We start from the raw sequence: 26,882 nt of genomic DNA, 5'->3' as shown, positions 1-26,882 counted from the left end.
ATATTTGTTAGAGGTGAGCCATTTACTAATGGCTATTGCACAAATGTTACAATGTTAAAAATCTGAGATTCAGCCAATTTCTAGTTCATTGAAGTTCACCCCTCTAATAAATTAACTTTTCCTTTTTATTTTCAATAAGCCTAATATTTGTTTCTCGGCCTTTGGTAGAGTATTGCAAACAATTGGTGGGATATCAATCTTATAAGGAAATGGAAAGAGATAGGGATGAGAAAATAACGACAAGTGTGTGAGCACAGTAATCACTGGTAATTGTGGCCATTTAGATAGAAGTCACCAAAAATTCAGAAAGATCCTCACATCACAGGTTGGACCCTAAAGGACCAATTGGCTTTTTCAAAGAATGAAGGATTACTAGGGACTTAACTCTTCTCTTTTAATCAGGAATATAATGAAGTCATCAATGGCATTTGGATATTGGAACCTTAATCCGTGTGACATTGATCACAAGTCGTGGGAGTCAGTTGCCAGCATTCGCCAGAGCTGGCAGGCAGCCATAAAGACAGGGCTAAATTGTGGCGAGTCGAAGAGACTTGGTAGTTGGCAGGAAAAAAGACAGCGGCGCAAGGGGAGAGCCAACTGTGCAACAGCCCCGACAAACAAATTTCTCTGCAGCACCTGTGGAAGAGCCTGTCACTCCAGAATTGGCCTTTATAGCCACTCCAGGCGCTGCTTCACAAACCACTGACCACCTCCAGGCGCGTATCCATTGTCTCTCGAGATAAGGAGGCCCAAAAGAATCCTTTATACGTGTGTCTTCATTGAAGGGCATAGTTTATCTGTTTATAATATGCAGTTTCATGCATTAACATTTTCTCAATGCTGTTCTGCATGCTTGAGTTGCTCTGCAACTTTGCCGACCCTATCTCTGCAACTGTCTTCAACCTGTATATTCCCCTGCCCAACCACACAGTTAATACCCTTTTGTTCTCCGACTGAGGCTTTTTGCGTGCACCCCTTGCTTTTGGCCCACTATTGATAGGAGAAACTTCAGCTGCCTTGGCCTCACTCTCTGAAATTTCTCCCTAAATCCACTTGCCTCGCCACTTTTTTCACTCTTTTCAAAACCCATCTTTTCTTGATGTCTTACTCTGTGGTTGAATGTCCATTTCTATTTGTGAAATACCTTGGAATATTTTGTATGTTAAAGAAGATATATAAATACATGTCATTTAATGTTTCATTGAAAGTTGACACTTACAAACACTAAGTATTTCTGCTATATGGCAGGCTAAATTATTTATATATTCTTGTTTGTTTCTTTTTATGGTGGCTGTAAAGGTTTTTTGGTTTGTTATGTACACAAGGACTAAGAAATGAATGGAAGCTTTGGGAGAGGGGAAAGATTTGATCTGTTCACTATTTATAGCAAAATCTTATGTGTTTAAAGAACATGTTTATGATTTTGCTACAAATAGCAAACCAAGGAAATTCTACTAGAGGCAAAACTTGATTTGAGATGAAGTAAATTAGATTAAGAATTTTTGAAATTTATTTATTTGTGGGATGATGGCATCTCCGGCAAGGCCAGCATTTATTGCCCAAACCTAATTGCCCTTGAGAAGGTGATGATGGCGAGCCGCCCTTTTGAACCGCTGCAGTCGTATGGATTGTAGACTTTCATGGCGATTTTATTATAATCGAGTGGCTTGGTCAGCCATTTCAGAGAGTTGTTAAAAGTTAACCACTTTCCTGTGAGTCTGGAGTCACACATAGGCCAGACCAGGTAAGGATGACACTTTTCCTTCCCTAAATTACATTCATAAACCACCTGAGTTTTTACGACAATCCGGTAGTTTCATGGCCATCAAAGTACCCTCTAATTTTTTTTGGAGTTTGCAGGTGATTTGGTTAAGAACAGAACTCCTTTAGACTTTTTGCGTGGCCACACACTTGTGGTAAATTAAAGGGGTCGACTTCTACATGGGAACCTTCAGGTGGCCGTGCAGCTTAGAAGGAGCATTAATTGTCACCATTACTGATATAAGCTTTTTATTACAGATTTCAGGTTTATTTAATTAACTGAATTCAAATTCCCCAGCTGCCTTGGTAGGACTTAAACTTCCATCTCCGCGATATTAGTCAAGTAGCATAATCACTATGCTACAGTATCCGTAAAAGTCAACAAATATGCTCATCAGGAGTTATCATTCAAAAGCTCTAAGTTTTTTTTAAAATAGTGGCTCAATATTTTGCAGCTTTTGTGCTTTGAGTGTTGTTAGCTTCTAGCGCCCTGAACTTTGTTTTTATGTTCTCATTTTTACAATCAGTACCTTTCACTGAACAGCTTTCTTTGAAATACAACTAAATTGCTAAGCACAAATGTTTTATTGTACTTTCTTCCATATCATGAGAAGCCCTCAGCATTTCAACTGCACGTTTTTTCTAAATTAAGCCTTGAAAAGATGATTATCGATGGCTCTTTATTATCAGTTCTTTATAGATGCCTCTTTATCAGTTTTTATCTAGGATAGCTCTTATGAGATAAACTTTGGAATTTTGTAACTGAGGGAGGACTGCTACCACTTACTTCAACAGTAGCTGAGTGATTACATTACAACAGACTGATATGCATATGATCAGAGGAGTAGCCTTAACTCTTGAACAGTTTACTCTTTGAAAAATGTTCTTTCAAATTGTTTTTCCACTTAGGCATATAGTGCTAAGTCTATCGCCATATGCTACCAGAGTTCAGATCATAGTAGCCACTATTATATTTATCTCAAATGATAAGAATTCCTGCATTCCCAAAGACTTCAGTTATCTGTTATCAAAACTGGAATTGGGGAACACCGCTCAATTTAATTTGATCTTATCAAACAGAAACTGTACATTAACAATCTGATAATTAAGCCAAAATACAAAAAAAAACTTTAAAACTTATTTTAACATGCTATGCTTGCTAATTTTCCAATGGACTGAAACCTGAATATTTACTCTCTGCCATATTTGGGTTAACATAGCCCAAATAAGTTGCTTACTGCAGAATGTGTGAATGCCCACAATTTTCTCCTGTTATCTAAGAGTGCATAAAATGCCTCATCAAATCTTGTTATAAAGTCTAAAGTGCTGTTTTGAATTTATTTAAAAATGAAATTTTGCACAGAAACAAAAAAGGCAAAATACTATCCAGTGCAATTATCAAATTTCCAAACATTTTATTTATTCATTCATGGGATGTGGGCGTCGCTGGCATTTATTACCCATCCCTAATTGACCTTGAAAAGGTGGTGGTGAGCTGCCTTCTTGAACCGCTGCAGTCCATTTGGGGTAGGTACACCCACTGTGCTGTTAGGAAGGGAGTTCCAGGATTTTGACCCAGCGACAGTGAAGGAACGGCGATATAGTTCCAAGTCAGGATGGTGTGTGACTTGGAGGGGAACTTGCAGGTGGCGGTGTTCCCATGCATTTGCTGCCCTTGTCCTTCTAGTTGGTAGAGGTGGCAGGTTTGGAAGGTGCTGTTTAAGGAGCCTTGGTGTGTTGCTGCAGTGCATCTTGTGGATGATACACACTGCTGCCACTGTGCATCGGTGGTGGAGGGAGTGAATGTTTGTGGATGGGGTGCCAATCAAGCGGGCTGCTTTGTCCTGGATGGTGTCGAGCTTCTTGAGTGTTGTTGGAGCTGCACCCATCCAGGCAAGTGGAGAGTATTCCATCACACTCCTGACTTGTGCCTTGTAGATGGTGAACAGGCTTTGGGGAGTCAGGTGGTGAGTTACTCACCGCAGGACTCCTGGTCTCTGACCTGCTCTTGTAGCCACGGTATTAATATGGCTACTTCAGTTCAATTTCTGGTCAATGGTAGTTCCTAGGATGTTGATAGTGGGGGATTCAGCGATGGTAATGCCATTGAATGTCATGGGGAGATGGTTAGATTCTCTCTTGTTGGAGATGGTCATTGCCTGGCACTTGTGTGGCGCGAATGTTACTTGCCACTTATCAGCCCAAGCCTGGATATTGTCCAGGTCTTGCTGCATTTCTACATGGACTGCTTCAGTATCTGAGGAGTTGCGAATGGTGCTGAACATTGTGCAATCATCAGCGAACATCCCCACTTCTGACCTTATGATTGAAGGAAGGTCATTGATAAAGCAGCTGAAGATGGTTGGGCCTAGGACACTACCCTGAGGAACTCCTGTAGTGATGTCCTTGGAGCTGAGATGATTGACCTCCAACAACCACAACCATCTTCCTTTGCACTAGGTATGACTCCAACCAGCGGGGTTGATTGTTTTAAGAGTGATAACATGGTGAAGTTTGATTAATACAGCTGAAAATAGGTTTATCACAAAAAAATAAGCATTATTAATCAAAGTGTCAATTCACCACCTGTAACACTGAAAATGGATTTTTAAAAAGGCTGCATCTGTTGGCACTGCAACACTAGGGGGAGCACTTACCCCACATGTGCAGTGTCTGTTATGTACTCAGCGACGTCTTCAGCAGCTGCCCGTACCAGAGATGGCACCACTAATTCAGAGAATCACACAATCAGAGAGAGAGACTGGGGGAGGGAGGGGGAAAAAGAATAATCGGACAGCACAGCTGCCTGCTGGTTTGAAAGGTCGTGCTGCTGGGTGGGTGCGTGGTGACATCCCTGCACGCGTGTACAGATTGAACTTTGAGCTGGTACTGGCAAATTACTCCTGACACGATTTTGATGACATCACCATCTCTGCACATGCACAAATAAGACTTCCCATCAGTGTCAGGAGTTAGTGTTTAAACAATTTACCAAACTATCTCCCTGTTACATTGGAGTACAGTAGTCAGTTTCTTAGTATTTTTTTTAAAATACATTCAAAATCTTTTAAAATGTACCTATTAGTTTCCTTGCACACAACAGATCCAGCTTAATTTTTAGAGCCTCCTTGAAGGCCTGAAAATGAATGCAATTAGCAGATTTTCCAATGTTGATTAATTCAGCCTGATGCCGGCCCACCTTCTAGCACAATGTTTTTAAAACTAGTACAAAAGATCCGTGCTGTAGGACAGGGTATAAAGGAAGAAATAATGGCAGCTTGTCAGAAAGGTACAGTGATAATTATGGGGGATTTTAACCTACATATAGACTGGAAAAATCAAATGGGCAGAGGTAGCCTAGATGAGGAGTACATAGAATATTTTGGGGATAATTTCTTGGAACAGTACATTCTGGAACCAACCAGAGAGCAGGCTATACTAGACCTGGTTGTGAAACAAGATAGGATTAATTAATGACCTCATAGTTAAGGCGCCCCTAGGTAGCAGCGATCATAATATGATTAAAGTTTACATTCAGTTTGAAGGAGAGAAAACTAGTATTTTAAACTTAAATAAGGGCAATTATGAGGGCATGAAAGCAGAGCTAGCTAAAGTGAACTGGCAAATCAGGTTAAGGGATAGGTCAATAGAAATACAGTAGCAGACATTTAAGGGGATATTTCAGAATACACAGAATAGTGACATTTCAACGAGAAAGAAAAATTCCAAGGGTGGGACCCACCATCCGTGGTTAACTAAAACAGTTAAAGATAGTATCAAGTTTAAAGAAAAAGCATATAATTGCGCAAAGATGGGAGGCAGGTCAGAAGATTGGACAGAATATAAAAAAACAGCAAAGAATGACTAAAAGATTGATAAGGAAGATAAAATTAGAGTACGAGAGAAAACTAGCTAGAAATACAAAGCTAGATATTAAGAGTGTCTATGGATATTTGAAAAAGAAAATAGTTAACAAAGTGAGTGTTGGTCCTATAGAAAGTGAGTCTGGGGAATTAATAATGGATAATGAGGAGATGGCAGATGAATTGAACAGATATTTTGCATCAGTCTTCACTATTGAGGATACAAGTAACATCCTAGAATTAGCTGTAAGTCAGGAAATGGAAGGAAGGGAGGAACACAAGAAAATTACAATCACCAGGGAAGTGGTACTGAACGAATTGTTGGAGATGCGGGCTGACAAGTCCCCGGATCTTGATGGACTTCATCCTAGGGTGTTAAAAGAAGTGGCTAGTGAGATAGTTGATATTTAGTTTTAATTTTCCAAAATTCCCTAGATTCGGGGAAGGTTCCGTGGCCTACCTACTCCTGCTCCTAAGTTGTACGTTCGTATCGCAGAAACCTGAGTTGCTGAAAGGGACGCGCAGTGGTGAATCTCCTCTGCACCCTCTCCAGTGCAATCACATCCTTCCTATAGTGTGGTGACCAGAATTGTACACAGTACTCCAGCTGTGGCCTAACTAGCATTTTGTACAGTTCCAACATCACCTCCCTGCTCTTATATTCTGTGCCTCGGCCGATAAAGACAAGTATCCCATATGCCTTCCTAACCACCCCATCTACCTGTGCTGCTGCCTTCAGTGATCTACGGACAAGTACACCAAGGTCCCTCTGACACTCTGTACTTCCTTGGTTCTTACCATCCATTGTATCTTCCCTTGCTTTGTTAGTCCTCCCAAAATGCATCACTTCACAGTTCTCAGGATTAAATTCCATTTGCCACTGCTCCGCCCATCTTACCAGCCCATTTATATTGTCCTGTAATCGAAGACTTTCCTCCTCACTATCTAAGACACTACTAATTTTCATGTCATCTGCGAACTTAACTATCGTACCTCCTATATTCACGTCTAAATCATTAGTGTACACTACAAACAGCAAGGGTCCCAGCACTGATCCCTGTGGTACACCACTGGTCACAGGCTTCCACTCGCAAAAACAACCCTCGACCATTACCTCTGCCTCCTGCCACTAAGCCAATTTTGGATCCAATTTGCCAAATTACCCTGGATCCCATGGGCTCTTACCTTCTTAACCAATCTCCCATGCAGGACCTTATCAAAAACCTTACTGAAGTCCATGGAGAATACATCAACTGCTTTACCCTCATCTACACATCTAGTCACTTCCTCGAATAATTCATAATTCCAGTAATACAGCTCCTAGAACGTAGCTTGAGCTTCAGTTAGCTTTGATCTTCAAAGAGCATCTCTGCAGCAACTCAGTGAGGGTATAGATAGGCAACAAGAAAGTAGTGATGTAAATAAACAAGTCCTACCTGCTCTTTCAAGATTCCTTACAAATATAACATAAATATCTTTGAAATATCACAGCTGTCTGCTGAACAGAGTTAATCAAAAGAAATCTTAAGGCTCTCAGTTTAAGATCAGCAAATCTATTAATTAGTCCCACCAGTTAAGATTTCCATTCTCTCAGCAACCTGTATTCAATAAAGTGTTTAATCATCTCTCTCAATATTTGTTCTTATAGCCTTCAATTCCATTCGTAAGCTGCTATTTATTTAGCTCATTACTTAAAGGTGGTGATCGATATAGCAGTTTTGGTTCTGATATGCTACTCAGTATTTTGGCGTACTTGATTTAACAGCTTGCAACAGATGTTACAAAATACCTTATTCACAACAGTGAAACTAGTGTAACTCATTTTTTTCTTCCCCTAATTTAGTTTGACCAGATTCAGAAGCACTCATGTGAAGTACTGGAGAGCAAAACTGCTTGTTGGGAGGAGGGAAAAACATCTTGCAACTTCTGGTCTCATTTGACACCTTCAAATTTTGTATTCATGCACTCCAGTCTGCATTCACACAGCATGTTAAATAACCTGCATATATTTACACTAACCATGCCTTTCATCATTCTCAGTAAAGCACTGTTGACCAGCAAGCATGTCCCATAGAACCTCAAATCAATGACATACTGAAAATAGGCTTGATGTAATCCTTGTAATATTGCTGAAGACAGCTCTTCTGTAATTAAATACAACAAAGAGCTGAGGTGCAACAAAATTTACAAAGTTGCATATGAATTTCATTTTATATGGATGTAAAGTTTTTTGCAAGGTAATTATAAAACAAAATACTTTTTTACTAAGGGATAATCCCCAGCATAAGAAATAAAAACACATAAAAGTATGATCCAAGGCAATAAATTTGAATTTTGGATGGATCCAATGACACTCTTAAGCAAAAGATTGGCAAAAGAACCAAAGGTGACATAAAACATTTTTTTACGTGGCACAGTTAGGATCAGGAATGCACTGCCTGAGAGGGTTGTGGAGGCGGATTCAATTGTGCCTTTCAAAAGGGAACTGGATAAGCATCTGAAGATAAAACTTTCAGCGTTATGAGAAAAGGGTGGGTGAGCGGGACTAGCTGAATTGATCTTGCATAGAGCTAGCACAGACTCAGCAGGCCGAAATGGTATCAAATTTTGCTTTATAACGTTTCTGTGAAGTACTTTGGGACTATTTATTATGTTGACAGTGCTATATAAATACAAGTGTTGTTGAAACCAGCAGATCGGACATCAACTCCGCCAATGCAGTACTCCCTCAGTATGGTACCAAAGTTTCAGTTTAGATGCTCAAGTTCTGGAGTGGGAGTCTGAACCCACAATCTCTGACTCAACAAGCAAGTGCACTATCAACTAATCAACTTTGGCACAAGTAAAATTAGCTGACTTGAGGTCTTGACCTCCAGCATGGTGTGTACATTAGTGCAATGGCTTCTCAATTTCAGGGCTTTACTATCCTGTGCCTTTGACCAAGGGACAGAAAACCTTAAAAATGTAAAGATCATAATAACAAGAACCTGACATTGTAGGATAATCATAGTCAATCGTTACATTAGACACATTGAAGAATGGCCACCCTATTGAGGCACAGGATTGTATGCTCTGCATCATATTCAAAAGAAATAGAACTAACTGGTTATCAGAATCAGATCCTTGTAGACATTGCCATAATGGGGTCTTTTCACTAAATCATCACTGAGAACTGCACCAGATGTAAAATATGGAAGTAGCACTTGAAAAGACAGGGGCAGCATAGAAGCAGGTGATAGTAAATACATTCATTACGTGAACTGTAACTCCACTGAAAATGCAAATATAATGATTGCTTAACTTTGCTTCAATATATCCAGAAAAATATTTTTAAAGTAGCAGAAGAAGTTGTAAAGTGGCCCAAATTGATGCACATAGACAGTCAATGCAATTGGCAACAATTTTTTGAGCATTAACATGAATTTTTTTTTATGGTCACTGGTTATTTAAACATAAAGGGCTGATGTCTGATTCTGTTAGGAAAGCTAATACATTTTCCACAGAAGAACAAATTGTAATGTGGGGCAGCTGGATGATTTTTTGCACCCTGGATTTTTCTCTACAGTTGTTGCTGTTGCCCTTCCTTGACAGGGACACGCCTCCTGGTGTGCTGAAAATGGTGTCTGTGGCTTCTACAATTCACCGGTGCACAGCAGTCTTACTGACCCCCTGTGGAAACATTTGAGGGTGACCAGAAGAAATCAGTGACATAAATAGTTAAAGCAATCATGACTAACTTCCATTGGCAATGTTGTACCACTCCTGGGCAGCAGTCGCTCTGCTACCAGATGACTTATTGAAGTTTGGCTGGCCTGTTGAGGCACAGCATTATATACCCTGCATTTGTGATGCCTGCGGTACACTAAGTCCTGGTAGAATGACTTCTATTTCTTCAATCATTGTGCACTATCCTGTAGTTCCTGTTATTCCTCCTTCTCTCTCCCGAAGTATTTCAGTTTTCTGAAAATGGCATACCCCATGTTAGTTTCCACCAGAAAAGGTGCTCTAGAATCGAGAGGAAAAGCCATAAAAGTCAACAGACAGCAGATACAAGGTGGAAAGAACAGAACATGCAATTGTATTTTTACACTTAGACTGCCTGTGGGTCCAGGAAAATTCCTGTCACCAAGTCAAATAATTTTGGAACATTGCAGCTCAGTCATTCAGATGCTAAAATGGCTCGCGAGTATTATAGTAATAAAACCACTCCCAATAACCCGTGTAGTTTTATTACTACAGTATGAACTTTGTAGAACTAAAATAATTAGAACTATTTAATGTTTTTCAAATCGTTTTGTGATATATGATGTCCAGCATTGCCAAATGATTTGTAAAATGAATAACAGAAAATTATACTTTGTGTTTATATAAAGTTGTGCTTTGTGAAGTCGTACTTGGCTAATTGCATACATTTTTCAATTTTCAAGGATTTCATCTGTAAAACTTGTCCCATTATCTACTGTTTTTCAGAGTTGAAATTTATAGGTCTTTTCTCCCAGGTCAACTGAAGTTATTGATGCAGAAAACAAACAGAGGTACAGCACTTCAGCTGCTGGGATGTATATTCCATTTCTGCAGAACATTAAGAGGGAAAAGAGTAGGAAATGGGATCAGAGTAGGTAACACTGAATTGGATGGCATTCTTCCGTGCCAAAATTTCTATGATGATTTCCTGATTCAGGCTATGCCATCCATAGTTGAGTACCAATCAAAGGCCAAGCATAGCACATAGAGAAGGAGGAAATTGGAATGCAATTCACAGTTAGTTGGGTCTTGCCAAAATAATTTGGTCAATTGATCACCGAATTGATTAAAGAATGTTCTGTAGTGTGAGGAAAATGAGAAAATATATCTAAATGGGACAGAAACGATAAAACAGAGAAACGATAATTCAAGTGCAACCACACACTATGTATAATATCACTGATAAACTACATGTGTGTTTTTTTTTAAACAGGAGTATGCTGATCTTCAGGTGAGTGAACCAAAGATAAGAGATGGTATGGAACTAGTGGACCAACCAAAAGATGACCTTTTCCCTTGCGTGTGTCATAGAACAAAGGTACAGTACAAATTTTTTAAAAAACGTTTGTTTGAAGATTGCTTTCTGTTCCATGATGGACTAAATGTTGGAGAAACTAAATCTGAGGATAATTTGAGAAGAACTGAAGTTGTAGAACCAGCAGACATCAGAACATAAATAGGAACAGGAGTAGACAGTATGGCCCCTTGAGCATGCTCTGCCATTCAGTAGGATCATGGCAGACCTTCTGCCTTAACTTCATTTTCCTCCCGTTCCCCTTATCCCTTGATTCCCTGAAAGATCAAAAATCTGTCTCAGCCTTGAATGTACTCAAGGATGGAGCATCCACAGCCCTCTGGGGTAGAGAATCCCAAAGATTCACAACCTTTGAGTGAAGAAATTTCTTCTCATCTCAGTCCAAAATGATCGACCCCTTTATCCTGAGAATGTTCCCATGTTCTAGATTACCCATCTTCAAGACCCTTCAGAATCTTGTAGGTTTCAATGAGATCACCTCTTATTTTTCTAAACTCCGGAGAGTATAGGCCCATTTTGCTCAGCCTCTCATCATAGGACAACCCTCTCATCCCAGGAACCAATCTAGCGAACCTTCACTGTACTGCGTCCAAGTCATGTATATTCTTCCTTAGGTATGGAGACCATAAATGTGGACAGTCTTCCAGGTGTAGTCTCACCGAAGCTCTATACAATTGTGGCAAGACTTCCTTATTTTTGTATTCCAATCTCCTTGCAACAAAGGTCAACATGCTATTTACCTTCCTAATTGCTTGCTGTACCAGCATGCTAATTTTCTGTGTTCCTTGTACAAGTACATCCAAATCTCTCTGAACGTCAATATTTAAAAGTTTCACACCTTTTAAAAAATATTCTGTTTTGCTATTCTTATTACCACAGTGAATACCATCACACTTCCTCACATTATACTCCATCTGCCACCTTGTTGCCCACTTACTTAACCTGGCTATATCTCTTTATGTCATTCTCACAGCTTACATTCCCATATAGCTTTGTATCATCAGCAAACCTGAATACATTACTCAAGGTCTCTTCATCTAAGTCATTAATATAGATTGTAAATAGCTGAGCTCCAGCACTGATCCTTGAGGCACTCCACTATTTACAGCCTGCCAACTTGAAAATGTCCCTTTTATCCCTATCTCTGCAACCTGTCCATTAACGAATCCTCCATCCATGCTAATTCATGCTATATTCCCCCCCATCTCGATGAGCCCTTATCTTGCATATTAACCTTTTTTGTGGCACCTTATTAAATGTCTTTTAGAAATCCATCTACTGGTTTCCCTTTATCTACCCTACTAGTTACATCCTCAAAAAACACTAATAAGTTGTCAAAAATTATTTCCCTTTCTGGAAACCATTTCTGATCATACAATGATTTTCTAGGTGCATTGTTAAGTTGTTAATAATAGCTTTCAGCATTTTTCCAATGACAGATGTCAGGCTAACTGTTTTCTCTCTCCCTCTTCTTGAATAGCAGTGTTACATTTGCTAACTTACAATCTGCTGGAACTGTTCTAGAATCTATGTAATTTTGGAAAATCATAACCAGTGTATCCACTTTCTCTGCAGCTACCTCAGATGTAGGCCATCAGGTCCTGGGGATTTGTTAACTTTTGATCCTTTAAGTTTCTCTAATACTTTTTCTCTGACGATATTAATTACTTTAAGTTCCTCCATCTTATTAGCCCCTTGGTTACTCTCTCTTTCTGGTACGTAATTTATGTCTTCTACTGTGAAGACAGACGCAAGATACTTGTTCAACATCTCTGCCATTTCCTCATTTCCCATAATTTCTCCTATCTCTGCCTCTAAAAGACCAATGGTGAACTTGGCTACTCTCCTTTTTAGATACTTGTAAAGTTCTTACAATCTGTTTTTATATTCCTGGCTAGTTTATTTTCATTCTATCTTTTCCCTTTTTATCAACTTTTTGGTCACCTTTGCTGGTTTCTAAAACTCTCCCAATCCTCAGGCTTACTCCTATTCTTCACAACATTATAAGCCTGTTTTAATTGAATACTATCCTTAACTTCCCTTTTAGTGGAACGTACTTTTGTTGAAAATTTTGAATCATTTCTTTAAATTTACTGCCATACATTTTAGTCTATTTACCCAGCAACTTTAGCCAGTTCTTCCCTCATACATATGTAATTGGCTTGTTTAAGTTTGAGATTCTTGTTTTGGATTCAAGTATGCCGCTCTCAAAACTAATATGGAATTCAGGCGTATTTTTCCCAGAGGATCTTTTACTATGCGATTACTAATTAACCCTGCCTTATTACACAATACTAAATCTAAAAAACCTTTATCTCTAGTTGGGACCACAATGTATTGTTTTTGCAAGCTTTTGTGAAAGCATTCCAGAAACTCATCTTCCAGACTACCTTTTCCAATTTGATTTGTCCAGTCTATATGAAGATTAAAGTCCCCCACGCTTATTGCGTTGCCTTTGTTACAAGAACCAATTATTTCTTGCTAAATGTCCCTTCCTGTTCCACTCTGCTTGTCTTTACCCAATTCACTACACTGCTCTATTGCCTCGATTTTACATTTAGATTTCTTAATTTCCCTTCACCTGACCTGTCCCGCTCCCCCCACCCTGTAGTTTAAAACCTTATCCACAACCCTAGTTATAATATTCACCAGGACACTGATCACAACCCAGTTTAAATGAAGCTCATCCCAACAGAACATCTCCCTCTTTCACCGGTACTGGTGCCAGTGTGGCCTTATGCCAATTTGTGCATGGCTCAGGTAGTAATCCAGAGGTTATTAAGCCTGAGGTTCTTTTTAATTTCGAACCCAGTTCCTCAAACTCCCTCTGCAGAACTTCATTCTTTGTTCTACTTATGTTGTTGGTTCCTACATGGATCACAACAACTGGATCCTTTCCCTCCCACTCGAGGTTCTTTTCCAACCTGAGAAGATATCCCAAACCTTGGCACGAGGCAGGCAACACAACCTTTGGAACTACCAGTTGCGGCTGCAGCGAATAGTATCTATTCCCCTGATTATACTGTCCCCTACCACTACCACATTTATTTTTACTTCCCCACCTCCCCCCCCCCCCCCCCCTACCTTGAATGGTCTCTTGCACTATGGTGCCAGGGTCAGTTTGCCCATTGTCTCTGCAGACCTCAATCTCATCCTCACAGGCAGCAAGTACCTCCTAACTGTTGGACAAAGACAAGGGCCGAGGCTCCTCCAGCACTATATCCTGGATCCCCATATCTGCCTGACTTCAGTCACATCCTCCTGCCCCTGACCATTGGCCACCTCTAAAGTTATACTTAACTTAAGGGGTGGGGGGGGGTGGGGAGTGAGACTGTCCCTTGGAACAACGTATCCAGATCACTCTCCTTCCTGTTGCCCCGCAATTTCTGCACCTCAGATTCCAGCTCAACAACTCGGAGACAAAGTTCCTCGAGCTGCAGACACTTACCACAGAAATGGTTGTCTGGGACCACAGTGCTGTCCAGAAACACCCACATGCTGCAGCTGCGGCACGCCACCTACTCTGCCATGTCTGTCGAAAGTATTATTTATTTAATTAGTTCATATTATTGTTCGATCTATTATTTTAGTGCTATTGATTAATTACTTTATCTAGTTTATTATTTTAATAAAATAATATGTTACAATTTCTTAACTCTGAGTTTGACCCAACTCCCTAGCTTAAAGTGCAAAAATAAAACTGCAGTATTCACCAACCAATCACCTACCTACCTGCCATCCTGTGACATCACTCCTTGACTATGTTTTGATCATGAAGCTCCAGCTCCAGCTCCAGCTCCCGGCCCTCTCTTAAATTTAGAGAGATCATTGATCCATAACATCAAGTATTAGTCTACCAAAATATGTTGTATGCACCAATACAAAGTTAAAACAGAAAACCTGAGCAACAGCATGCCTATAATTCTATGCCCAAAATTTTGTACTATTTCAGGATCATTCTTGGAGAGAAAGACAATTCCAGTCTACTTTCATAACTGATAAACTGCCATGTTCAATCCCCCATTCTCCATCCCTTCCATCCTCATTTCTAATACTATTTCATCTACATGTAGATTGGGCGAATCAGATTGGTGAAGGTAGCCTGGAAGATGAGTTTGCAGAGTGTATTCTGGACAATTTCTTAGAGCAGCATGTTCTAGAGCTAACCAGAGAGCAGGCTATTCTAAACCTGGTAAAGTGCAATGAGACAGGATTCATTAATGACCTCATAGTAACGGAGCCTCTAGGTAGCAGTGATCATAACATGATTGAATTTCACATTCAGTTTGAGGGCGAGAAATGCGAATCTAAAACTAGTGTTTTAAAATTAAATAAAGGTAATTGCAAGGGTATGAAGACAGAGCTGGCTAAAGTGAAATGTCCACTTTGGGAGGAAGAATAGAAAAGCAGTATATTATTTAAATCGAGAGAGATTGCAGAACCCTGTGGTAAACAGGGATCTGGGTGACCTGGTACATGAATCACAGAAAGTTAGTATGCAGGAACAGCAAGTGATTAGGAAGACAAATGGAATGTTGGTGTTTATTGCAAGGGGAATGGAATATAAAAGTAGGAAGTTTTGCTACAGTTGTACAGGGCATTGGTGAGACTACATCTGGAGTACACGCGTACAGTTTTGGTCTCCTTACTTAGGAAAGGATATCATTGCATTCGAAGCAGTTCAGTGAAGCATCACCCAACTGATTCCTGGAATGAAGGAGTCATCTTATGAGGAAAGATTGGACCTGTATCCATTGAAGTTTAGGAGAATGAGAGGTAATCTTATTGAAACATATAAGATCCTGAGGGAATTTGACAGGGTAGATGGTGAGAGGATGCTTCCCCTTATGGCAGAGACCAGAACCAGGGGACACAGTTTAAAAATAAGGGGTCTCCCATTTAAGACAGAGATGAGGAGAATTTTTTTTCTCTCAGAGGATTGTTAGTCTGTGGCATTCTCCTCCCCAGAGAGCTGTGGAGGCAGGGTCATTGAATATTTTAAGGTTGAGCTAGATAGATTCTTGATTGACAAGGAAGTCAAAGGAAACTTTTTTCATGCAGCGAGTGGTTAAGTCTGGAATGCACTGCCTCAGAGTCTGGTAGAGGCAGGTTCAATTGAAGCATTCAAAAGGGAATTAGACTGTTACATGAGAAGGAAGAATGTGCAGGGTTACGGAGAGAAGGCAGGGGAATGGAACTGAGTGAATTGCTTTCTTGGAGTAGACACGATGGGCTGAATGGCCTCCTTCTGTACTGTAACAATTCTGTGATTCTGTCATAGCGGGTAGACAGGAAAGTGGGTTGAGGACACAATCAGATCAGCTATGATCTTACCAAATGGCAGAGCCGGCTCAAGGGACTGAATAGTCTACTCCTGTTCCTAATTCCTATGTTCGTATGTATGTACATATCTCCAAGGAGCATCATACAGCTGCCTCCTCAAACTTTTGTATCTTACTCACTGCAGCTCCTTACCCATCCCATCCTAACCCTTATAATTAATCATGATCTAGTTGAATGGCGGAGCAGGCTCAAGGGGCCGAATGGCCTACTCCTCCTATTTCCTATGATTCTGTATTTTCTCCTCCATCTCCACCCACTTCTCTAACCCATCTCTTCAGGAAATGCAGTACCTGTTCTCTCAATCCCTCCCCACTCAGCTCTTGACCAGTCAGCTACCATTTCTTGCCTCTTGCCAGCAATACCGTAACAGGTTCAAAAGGAAAATACCGCCGATGCTGAAAATCTGATATAAAAACAGTAAATGCTGAAAATATTTAGGTCTGGCAGCATCTGTGCAGAGAGAAACAGAGTTGATCCTTCATCAGAACTGGTTCTCTCTGCTCAAGAACAGCCCTCTTCCCCTTCAAAGCCACGATGTTCATCTCTCACCTGACCCTCCTCAAAAAGCCTTGCTATGCTTTCCATCTACCATCCCATCTTCAACCTTTCTCCCTTCCAAGGTCTGTGCTTTCCAAATCTGTGCTTACCCCTCTCATAACTCCCTGTTTAACCTTAAAACCATCCATCACAGTGGATTAGACTCAAATTTCATTCCTTTGCCAGTGCCACATTGTGGTGCATTAATTACTATTTCTACAGATACACTGCAGTAACTCACCAAGGTTACTTCGATAGCACTTCTTAATTCCATGACCTCTTTCAGTGCAAACAAGCCACAATGGCAGCTGCAAGTTTCTCTTCAATTAACACAGAATGCTGAATTGGATAAATAACTGCTTTGTCAGTAGTATTGAATCAAAAGCCTGGAATTCTATACCTAACACAATTATGAGAGCACAAGGACTGCTGTGATTCAACAAGGTGTCCCAAAACCACTTCAGAGTAAATAGGGATATAGAAATAAATGTGATAAAAGTATGTAAGTGTAGCCTTGCCTGTGTTACTCACATCCTGAGAACAAATAAAAAATACCTATAGAACCATAGAAAAATTACAGCACAGAAGGAGGCCATTCAGCCTGTCGTGTCCGTGCCGGCCGCAAAAAAAAACTAGCCGCCCAATCTAATCCCACCTTTCAGCACCTGGTCTATAGCCTTGCCGGTTACAGCACTTCAGGTGCATGTCCAGGTACCTTTTAAAAGAGTTAATGGTTTCTGCCTCCACCACTGATCCAGCCAGTGAATTCCAGACACCCACCACCCTCTGGGTGAAAACGTTTTTCCTCATGTCAACTCTAATCCTTCTACCAATCACCTTAAATCTGTACCCCCTGGTAATTGACCTCTCCACTAGGGGAAACAGGTCCTTACTGTCTACTCTATCTAGGCCCCTCATAATTTTATACACCTCTTAAGTCACCCCTCAACCTCCTCTGTTCGAAGGAAAACACTGCCAGCCTATCCAATCTTTCCTCATAGCTGCAACTTTCGAGCCCTGGCAACATTCTTGTAAATCTCCTCTGTACTCGCTCCAGAGCAGTTATGTCCTTTCTGTAATGTGGTGACCAGAACTGTACGCAATACTCGAACAGTTCCAGCATTACATCCCTGCTTTTGAACTCTATACCTCGGCCAATAAAGGAAAGCATTCCATATGCCTTCTTCACCACTCTATCTACCTGTCCTGCCACCTTCAGGGACCTGTGGGCATGCATTCCAAGGTCTCTCACTTCTTCTACCCCTCACAATATCCTCCCATTTATTGTGTATTCCCTTGCTTTATTTGCCCTCCCCAAATGCATTGCCTCACACTTTTCTGGATTGAATTCCATTTGCCACTTTCCCGCCCACTCAACCAAACTATTGATATCGGCGCAGTGGTTAGCACCACAGCCTCACAGCTCCAGCGACCCGGGTTCAATTCCGGGTACTACCTGTGTGGAGTTTGCAAGTTCTCCCTGTGTCTGCGTGGGTTTCCTCCGGGTGCTCCGGTTTCCTCCCACATGCCAAAAACTTGCAGGTTGATAGGTAAATTGGCCATTAGAAATTACCCCTAGTATGGGTAGGTGGTAGGGATAATATAAGGACAGGTGGGGATGTGGTAGGAATATGGAATTAGTATAGGATTAGTATAAACGGTTGGTTGATGGTCGGCACAGACTCGGTGGGCCGAAGGGCCTGTTTCAGTGCTGTATCTCTAAACTTTCTGAAGTCTACGGCTATCCTCTTTACTATCAACTACATGGCCAATTTTTGTGTCATCAGCAAATTTCCCAATCATGCCTCCCACATTTAAGTCAAATAATTAATATATACCACAACAGCAAGGAACCCAACACTGAGCCCTGTGGAACACCACTGGAAACAGCTTTCCATTCACAAAAGCATCTGTCGACTACAACCCTTTGTTTCCTGTCCCTGAACCATTTCTGGATCCAACCTGCCACATTCTCCTGTATCCCATGGGCTTTCATTTTACTGACCAGTCTGCTATTTGGGACCTTGTCAATTGCTTTACTAAAGTCCATGTAGACCACATCCACTGCACTACCCTCACCAATCCTTCTTGTTACATCCTCAAAAAGTTCAGTTAAGTTAGTAAGACATGACCTTCCCTTAACAAATCCATGCTGACCATCCCTGATTAATCCGTGCCTTTCTAAGTAGCAGTTTATCCTGTCCCTCAGAATAGATTCTAACAATTTACCCACCTATATGACAGGCCTATAATTATTTGGTCTATCCCTCGCACCCTTTTTAAATAATGGCACAACGTTCGCAGACTTCCAATCGTCTGGAACCTCTCCTGTATCTAGTGAGGATTTGAAGATGATCCTCAGTGCATCCGCTATTTCGTCCCTGGCTTCCTTTAACAACCTGGGATGCAATCCATCCGGCCCTGGTGATATTTCCACTTTCAAGGATGTCAGACCCTCTAGTACTTCCTCTCTCATTATGCTTATTGTATCTAATATTTCACACTCCTCTTTAACTACAATGTCTACATCAACCCTCTCCTTTGTGAAGACAGAGACAAAAAACTCATTAAGAACCCTTCCCACATCTTCTGCATCCACGCATAAGTTCCCTTGTACATCCCTGATAGGCCCTACCCTTTCTTTGGTTATCCTCTTGCTTTTAATGCACTGATAAAACATCTTCGGGTTTTCCTTGATTTTACCCGCCAATAATTTTCATGTCCTCTCTTTGCTTTTCTAATTTCCTTTTTTACTTCACCCCTGCACTTTCTATACTCCTATAGGCTTTCTAAAGTATTAAGATATTTGTGATCGTCATAAGCTTTCTTTTTCTGCTTTAACTTACCCTGTAAGCTTCTAGATAACCAGGGGGCTCGAAATTAGGCAGTACCACCCTTTGACTTTGTGGGGACATGGCTACACTGTGCCTGTAGTATCTCGCTTTTGAAAGTCTCCCACTCGTTTGCCACTGATTTTCCTTCAAGTAGCTTTATCCAGTCCACTTTTGCCAGGTCACCTCACAGCTTCTTAAAATTTACCTTCCCTCAATTTAGAACTTTTATCTTTGTCCTGTTCCATGATTATGCTAAAACTTACTGTATTATGGTCACTATCTCCAAAATGGTCACCCACTGTTATTTCCTCCACTTGCCCAGCTTCATTACTGAAGACTAAATCTAGAATTTCACCCCCTCTTGTTGGGTTTGTTCATTGCAGGTTAAAAAAGTTCTCTTGCACCGAGTTTAAAAATTTGTTCCCTCTGTGCCCTTCACACTGTTTGTATCCCAGTTGTTATTGGGGTAGTTGAAATCCCCAACTATTATTGCCCTATAGCTTTTACACTCAGAAATGTGCCTACATATTTGTTCTTCTACCTCCCTCTCATTATTTGGGGGTCTATAGTACATCCCTAGTAGTGTGGCTGCCCCTTTTTTATTTCTGAGCTCCACCCATATGGCCTCATTTGATGATTCATTTAGCATATCATCCCTCCTTAAAGGTGTTATTGATTCCTTAACTAATAATGTTATATCCCCTCCTTTTTTATCTCCCTCTCTAACCCGCCTGAAAACTCTATATCCAGGGATGCTGAGTTGCCATTCTTGCCCCTCCTTAAGCCAAGTTTCCGTTATAGCAATGATATCATGTTGCCATTTGTCTGTCTGTGCCCTCAGCTCATCGGCTTTATTTACTATACTCCTTGCATTCAAATAAATACCCTTGAACACTGCCAAATTCCTGTGCTGCACACTTTTTTACCTTTATTGCTTCTTTCAGAGTCACTTGCTAATTTTCTGCCTCCTGTTCCCTGCCCTGAATTTGTCCTATTTAAGACTGTGCTCAGATTCCCATCCCCCTGCCATGCTAGTTTAAACCATCCCCAACAACACTAGCAAACCTTTCTGCAAGGATATTTATCCCAGTCCTGTTCAGGTGCAGACCGTCCGGCTTGTACAGGTCCCACCTTCCCCAGAATTAGTTCCAATGCCCCAGAAATCTGAAGCCCTCCCTCCTGCGCCATCTCTGCAACCACGCATTCATCTGGTGTATTTTCCTATTTCTATACTCACTAGCATGTGGTTTTGGGAGTAATCCAGAGATTACTACCTTTGAGGTCCTGCTTGCTAATCTTGTTCCTAACTCCCTAAACTCAGCCTGCAGGACCTCATCCCTCTTTCTTCGTATATCATTGGTACCAATGTGGACCATGACCTCTGGCTGTGCACCCTCACCCTCTAGAATGCCTTGTAGCTGCTCAGTGATTTCCATGACCCTTGGACCAGGGAGGCAACATACCATCCTGGAATCCTGTCTGCGACCACAGAAATGCCTATCTGTTCTCATAACTATAGAATCCCCTATCACAATTGCTCTCTTGTCCTTTCTCCTCCCTCCCTGTACAGCTGAGCCACCCATGGTGCTCTGGTCATGACACTCACTGCACTCTCCAGAGGAATCCCCTCTCCCATAGGTACTCAGAACTGAATACCGGTTAGAAAGTGGGATGTCCTCTGGGAACTCCTGCACTACCCGCCTTGGCCGCCTTGTATATTTGTCTTTCTGGCAGCCACCCAATCCCTCTCTGCCTGTGCTCTCTTAAGCTTCGAGATGACTACCTCCTGAGACATGCTATCCATATAGTTCCCTGCCTCGCAGATGCGCCACAGTGACTCCAGCTGCCGCTCGAGTTCCGAAACCCGGAACTCAAGCTTCTGCAACCAGTGACGCTTGTTGCAGATGTGCTCGTCAAGGAGGCATGGTGCATCCACGACTTCCCATATGCCACAGGAGGCACATTCCGCTTGGCCAAGCTGCCCTGTCATTGCTTAGCTTTACAAACTAACTATTGCTAATGTAATAAGTGGAATAACTTACCAGTTACTCACCAATCAGCTTCTTCCCCTGTACCGTGGAGGCTGAAAAGGCAGAAAAGAAAAGAAAGACTGCAAAGAGCACCTCTTTCCTCTAGTCAGTAAAATCCATCACACTAGACTCACAGCCTGACTTTGCCCAAACAGCACTATTCTAATTAATGATTATTAATAAATTACACTAATTAAACCAAAACCTTAGTAGTACTAACCTTATCATTTACAAGCTATTTGAGGGTTTAAAGAAAAGAACTTTTTTCCCTCTGATTTTTTAAGCTAGTTACAGGTAATAACAGCTGTTACTTACCAACCAATCAGCTTACAGATCTCCCTGAATGTCACTGGTAGTTTTTTTCCTCTTTTGAAACCCAGTGCGCACCGAGACAAACCAAACCGCCAATTGCCTGGTCTAAGGTAGGTAAGGGCCTCGAGCCCTGCTCTTTATTTCTCCAGGTCCCGCTCCAGATCCGCCGCATCCTCCCAGGTCCGCTGTCGACTGCCGTCACTCTGGTCTAAGGTAGGTAAGGGCCTCAAGCCCCGCTCTTTATTTTTCCAGGTCCCACTCCAGATCCACCTCCTCCTACATTCTGGTTTCCATCTGACTCTCCGCATCATTGGTCAAAGTCATCAGTTATATGTTTTGTGACTGCTAACATGGCACATTGTCCCCCATTGACCTCTCCATGATATGTAACACAGTCATAGTATCCTCCACAAGCTGCCTCCATGGTCCACCTACATGGGACTGCCATGGCACAATTATATTCCTACCTGTTCCAATGTGTCTAGTGTATCTCTAACAAAAATTCTTCTCATCTGAACCACCACCTCCAATTCTTATTTTACTCATTACCCTTTCCTGTTTCTTCATTTGCTTGGTGACCCTTATAAAAGTACAGAACTGATTTCAATATATATGCTAATAAAATCAGGCGATACCTCTTTACCACATCAGTGCATTCCAGAGCTCCCTCCATGTTGTCAAATGCCTGTCGGACATCAAGTCATGGATGAGCAGTATTTCCTCCATATCCCTCTCCTACTGTATATTTAGGCTACACCAGATGGTCTGCTTCTATGGTGATGATCTTGACGCAAAAATATGCTTCAAACTCTGTATTCTAGCAACAGAGATGACTGGTTATGTTCACCTCCATAACATTAGATGCGTCCTCCCCAACATGGTGAAAGAAACCTTTAGGCACATTTTTATTATTTCTTTAACACCTTCCTTGCCAGCCTCCTAAATTTCACCCTCCACAAGCTCTAGTTTGTTTAAAATTCCATATTCCAATCCCACTTCACCACTCTTCTGATCTGGAATGGCTCCCTGTTCCTCACTACATTAATTTCAAAGTCCTCTTCTTTATTTACAGAGCCATTCCTGGCCTTGCACCACCTTATTTCTGTGACTTCCTCCATAAAAAGCCTTTGTTCTTCCTAAACTGGATTACTATGCAGTTTCTCCCCACCTCTCTCCCCATTTACATCATTGGTAGCAGAGCTTTGCTGTTGAGGTCGTACTTTCTAAACTCTCTCGCTAAACCCCTCCGCCTTGTTTCTTCTCTCTCCACCTTTAAATGCCTTCTCACAATCTACCTATTTAACAGTGCTTTTAGTCACCTTTTCTAATTCCTCCTCTAATGCTCACTGGCCATTTCTTTCCTCTGTGAAACCCCTTTGGATGTTTTTACATGTTAATGGTTGGTACATAGATGCATGGTTGTTGTTGTAGGATAGTATAGTGTTAGATGAGATTTTGTCTTCCCAAGAACTGTGCGGTGGTCCCTTTCACCATTGCTGCTCTGGACACTTTTGCCAATGCTGTTGTAGACAGATTTGTCTGTAGGGATAGGCTATCAGGGATGTGGTCATAGGTGTTTACTGTTTCATGTTGTTCCTCACTGATTGAAATAGATCCAGTCTAGCAGTTATGACCTTTAGGATTCAACCAGCTCAGTCAGTGATGGTATTACCAGATCACGTTGAAGTCCTCCACACAAAGCATATTTGGTGCCCATGCTTTCCTCAATGCTTTTCCTCCAAATGGTGTTCAACTTGGGGGAGCATGGATTTGCTAGTTGAGGAACAGGGCAGAAAGTGATAATCAGCAGGAGGCTTCCTTGGCTTTGTATTACCTGAAGCTTTGAGATCCAGAGTTGATGTTGAGGACTCCAGGGCCACTTCCATCTGGCTGCAAATCACTGTACCTCCACATATGATATGTCGATCCAGTGGAACAGGACATATTCAATGATGTTAGTGGAGGAGCCTGGAATGTTGGCTGATAGATCCTGACAGAGATGGTTTGCTCAGTGGTGAAGCAACAGCGCTGACCTTGAAGAAAGCTGCCCGCAAAGATCAAGCGATCTCTGTGGCATGGACTGCCCCTTTCCTGACCACAGTTTAACTCTCGATGTCAGTGGGGAGGATTTTGCCGGACCAATGCCCTTAATTGTAATACAATGCCAGGGCCATTATCAATAGATGTGACTATTTTTTTTCATATTGAAATTGCTTTACAAATGATTTTCTTGCCAGGCTACTTCAGAGGACTCTACGGGCAGAATTGTCACCCTAATATGGGGGTGAGTACAGAGGCAGGCAGACATAAAAATTTGCACCGCTGGTCGGCATACTGGTTTACTAGCACCATCCTGTCCCCAGGCTAATTTCCCAGAGGCAGGATCGGGGATGAAAGGCTAACCGCCCACAAGCAATGGGTAGCCAATTAAGGGCAATTAACAGGGGCCGACTGGAATTTTCCAATCGGCCTGTGAGCCCTCCCACGCCGTCAGGAACTAGGCCGCTGCCTGGAGGTGGGATCCGGCAGCATACAGAGGGGGTGAAGCGCAGCAGGCAAGCTTTGAGGCCCTGCCCACCTGCCTGGTAACAGCTGCAGCCACAGACTGCCCTGTGGAAGGGATACCCCTCCATGATGGTGGCCCAGCAGCTGTAGCCATTTTTTAATTTAAAAGTTTTAAAGGCTGCAGACAGGGCACCACAAGATGGAGGCATCCTCACTCTCTCTCTCTCTCTTTCCCTTACCTGAAACAGCAGGCTCAGCTCCTTCCTAGCTGTCCTTAATTGGACAGCGAGCGTGCCCTCTGACTACTAATTAGCCAATTCGGGGAAAATCAATGTTCCTATACAATGCAGGGTTGTGACCCCCATTTGACCCCAACATCGGGGTCATAACTCAAAAACGAAAGTTCTGCCCTAAGAGTCAGTCAAGTTGTGTGGGACTGGAGTCATTAAACTCCCTTCCCTGAACGATATTATTGAATTAGCCAACCTATTACTTCTAATGACTGATGATATTTTGCATTCAATTCCACAACTTGCCATTGTGGAATTTAAACTCAACCTCTGGGTCGCTGGTCCATTATCATACCTAGTATAGTGGTGTAACTCAGTGGCGTAAAGATGTGAAGTATGGCAGTCTTCGAGCATAATTGGTGGGAACTGACTTAACAGTTTTGTCTACCTCATGGAAATTGGCAGAAATGTTACAGGATACTTTTGGTCTTATCTTTAAGCACCATCAGTCAGAGAGGGAAAATTAATCTTGCTGAGGTGCCATGAGTCCCAGTCATTCTTTGGTGCATCACTCAAGTGCCCAGTCTTTATGTTTAAGATTAAACTATGACTACCGGGGCATTCAACTGTGGAAGCATCACCTGTTTTCTCCCAATGTCCATGTATAAGCATTTTTCAATAGTGGCCACTGAATAGCAGTTAGGTGTTGGAATATTGGTTGATTTTTTTTTCGTCCCTACCTTGCTCAGCACAACTGAAGCCAATTGTAGCTCGGATTAGCCAACTGAGAATTGAACCCATTATTTCTGATATTTATAGTTTACTGCTATGCTGACATTTGGATATGCTGCTTTTCAAAGAAGTTTGGAAAATGATGGTCATTTTCTACTATTTCTTTCCTTGCTTCCCTCAGGATCTGTGATTGTAAACCATCAGATCTTGATGATTTGTCTGCTTTCAGTTTGAGTGCCTTCTTTAGAACTGTCGCTCATTAAATTACCTCCATTAATTGTACCACAACTCGCTTTGAAGGTTTTATAATCTAAAGATCCAACTCCCTTGAAAGCTGAGGCAATGTAGTTACTATTCCTGACATTGCCTCATGCTATGCTACAAGGTAAAAGAAGTAGGTAGATGGGTTACCGTCAGGGGAAGGAAAGGGAACCAGCAGGCAGTGCAGGGATCCCCTGTGGCCGTTTCCCTCAACAACAGGTATACCGTTTTGGATACTGTTGGGGGGGACGACTTACCAGGGGTAAGCAATGGGGTGCAGGTCTCTGGCACAGAGTCTGTCCCTGTTGCTCAGAAGGGAAAAGGGAAGAGGAGCAGAGCATTAGTCATTGGGGACTCCATAGTTAGGGGAACAGATAGGAGGTTCTGTGGGAACGAGAGAGACTCACGGTTGGTGTGTTGCCTCCCAGGTGCCAGGGTACGTGATGTCTCCGATCGTGTTTTTGGGATCCTTAAGGGGGAGGGGGAGCACCCCCAAGTCGTGGTCCACATAGGCACCAACGACATAGGTAGGAAGAGAGATGGGGATTTAAGGCAGAAATTCAGGGAGCTAGGGTGGAAGCTTAGAGCGAGAACAACCAGAGTTGTTATCTCTGGGTTGTTGCCTGTGCCACGTGCTAGCGAAGAGAGGAATAGGGAGAGAGAGGAGTTGAACACGTGGCTGCAGGGATGGTGTAGGAGGGAGGGTTTTGGTTTCCTGGATAATTGGGGCTCTTTCTGGGGTAGGTGGGACCTCTACAAACAGGATGGTCTTCACCTGAACCAGAGGGGTACCAATATCCTGGGGGGGAGATTTGTTAGTGCTCTTCGGGGGGGGTTTAAACTAAATCAGCAGGGGAATGGGAACCTAAATTGCAGTGCCAGTGTACAGGCTGTTGAGAGTAGTGAGGTAGGGGATAAGGTTACAGGGACGCAAGAGGGCACTGGCAAGCAAGAACTTGGTTTAAAGTGTGTCTACTTCAATGCCAGGAGCATCCGGAATAAGGTGGGTGAGCTTGCAGCATGGGTTGGTACCTGGGATCCTGATGTTGTGGCCATTTCGGAGACATGGGTAGAGCAGGGGCAGGAATGGATGTTGCAGGTTCCGGGATTTAGATGTTTCAGAAAGAACAGAGAAGAGGGTAAAAGAGGGGGGGGTGTGGCATTGTTAATCAAGGAAAGTATTACAGCGGCAGAAAGGACGTTTGAGGACTCGTCTACTGAGGTAGTATGGGCCGAGGTTAGAAACAGGAGAGGAGAGGTCACCCTGTTGGGAGTTTTCTATAGACCTCCGAATAGTTCCAGAGATGTAGAGGAAAGGATAGCGAAGATGATTCTCGACAGGAGCGAGAGTAACAGGGTAGTGGTTATGGGGGACTTTAACTTTCCAAATATTGACTGGAAATACTATAGTTCGA

At 42.1% G+C, this 26,882-nt stretch overlaps 1 protein-coding gene across 5 annotated transcripts in view; it reads left to right on the top strand.

Annotated features, from left to right (window-relative positions):
- Positions 1–26,882, top strand: part of poglut2 (protein O-glucosyltransferase 2) — a 112,208-nt gene that overhangs the window by 79,006 nt on the left and 6,320 nt on the right. For 3 of the 5 annotated variants that reach the window (XM_068034097.1, XM_068034096.1, XM_068034093.1), the window contains 2 exons: positions 10,582–10,686; positions 21,889–21,952. In XM_068034097.1, coding sequence (XP_067890198.1) covers positions 10,582–10,686; positions 21,889–21,951 — 168 coding nt within the window. In that variant the 3' untranslated portion in view covers position 21,952. The remainder of the gene's footprint in view (positions 1–10,581; positions 10,687–21,888; positions 21,953–26,882) is intronic. The other 2 variants (XM_068034094.1, XM_068034095.1) reach the window with 1 other exon arrangement.

This window comes from Heterodontus francisci, chromosome 6 (assembly GCF_036365525.1).
Source record: "Heterodontus francisci isolate sHetFra1 chromosome 6, sHetFra1.hap1, whole genome shotgun sequence".
NCBI lineage: Eukaryota > Metazoa > Chordata > Chondrichthyes > Heterodontiformes > Heterodontidae > Heterodontus > Heterodontus francisci.
Note: the sequence above shows the minus strand (reverse complement) of the source record. Positions and strands in the feature narration are given on the sequence as shown.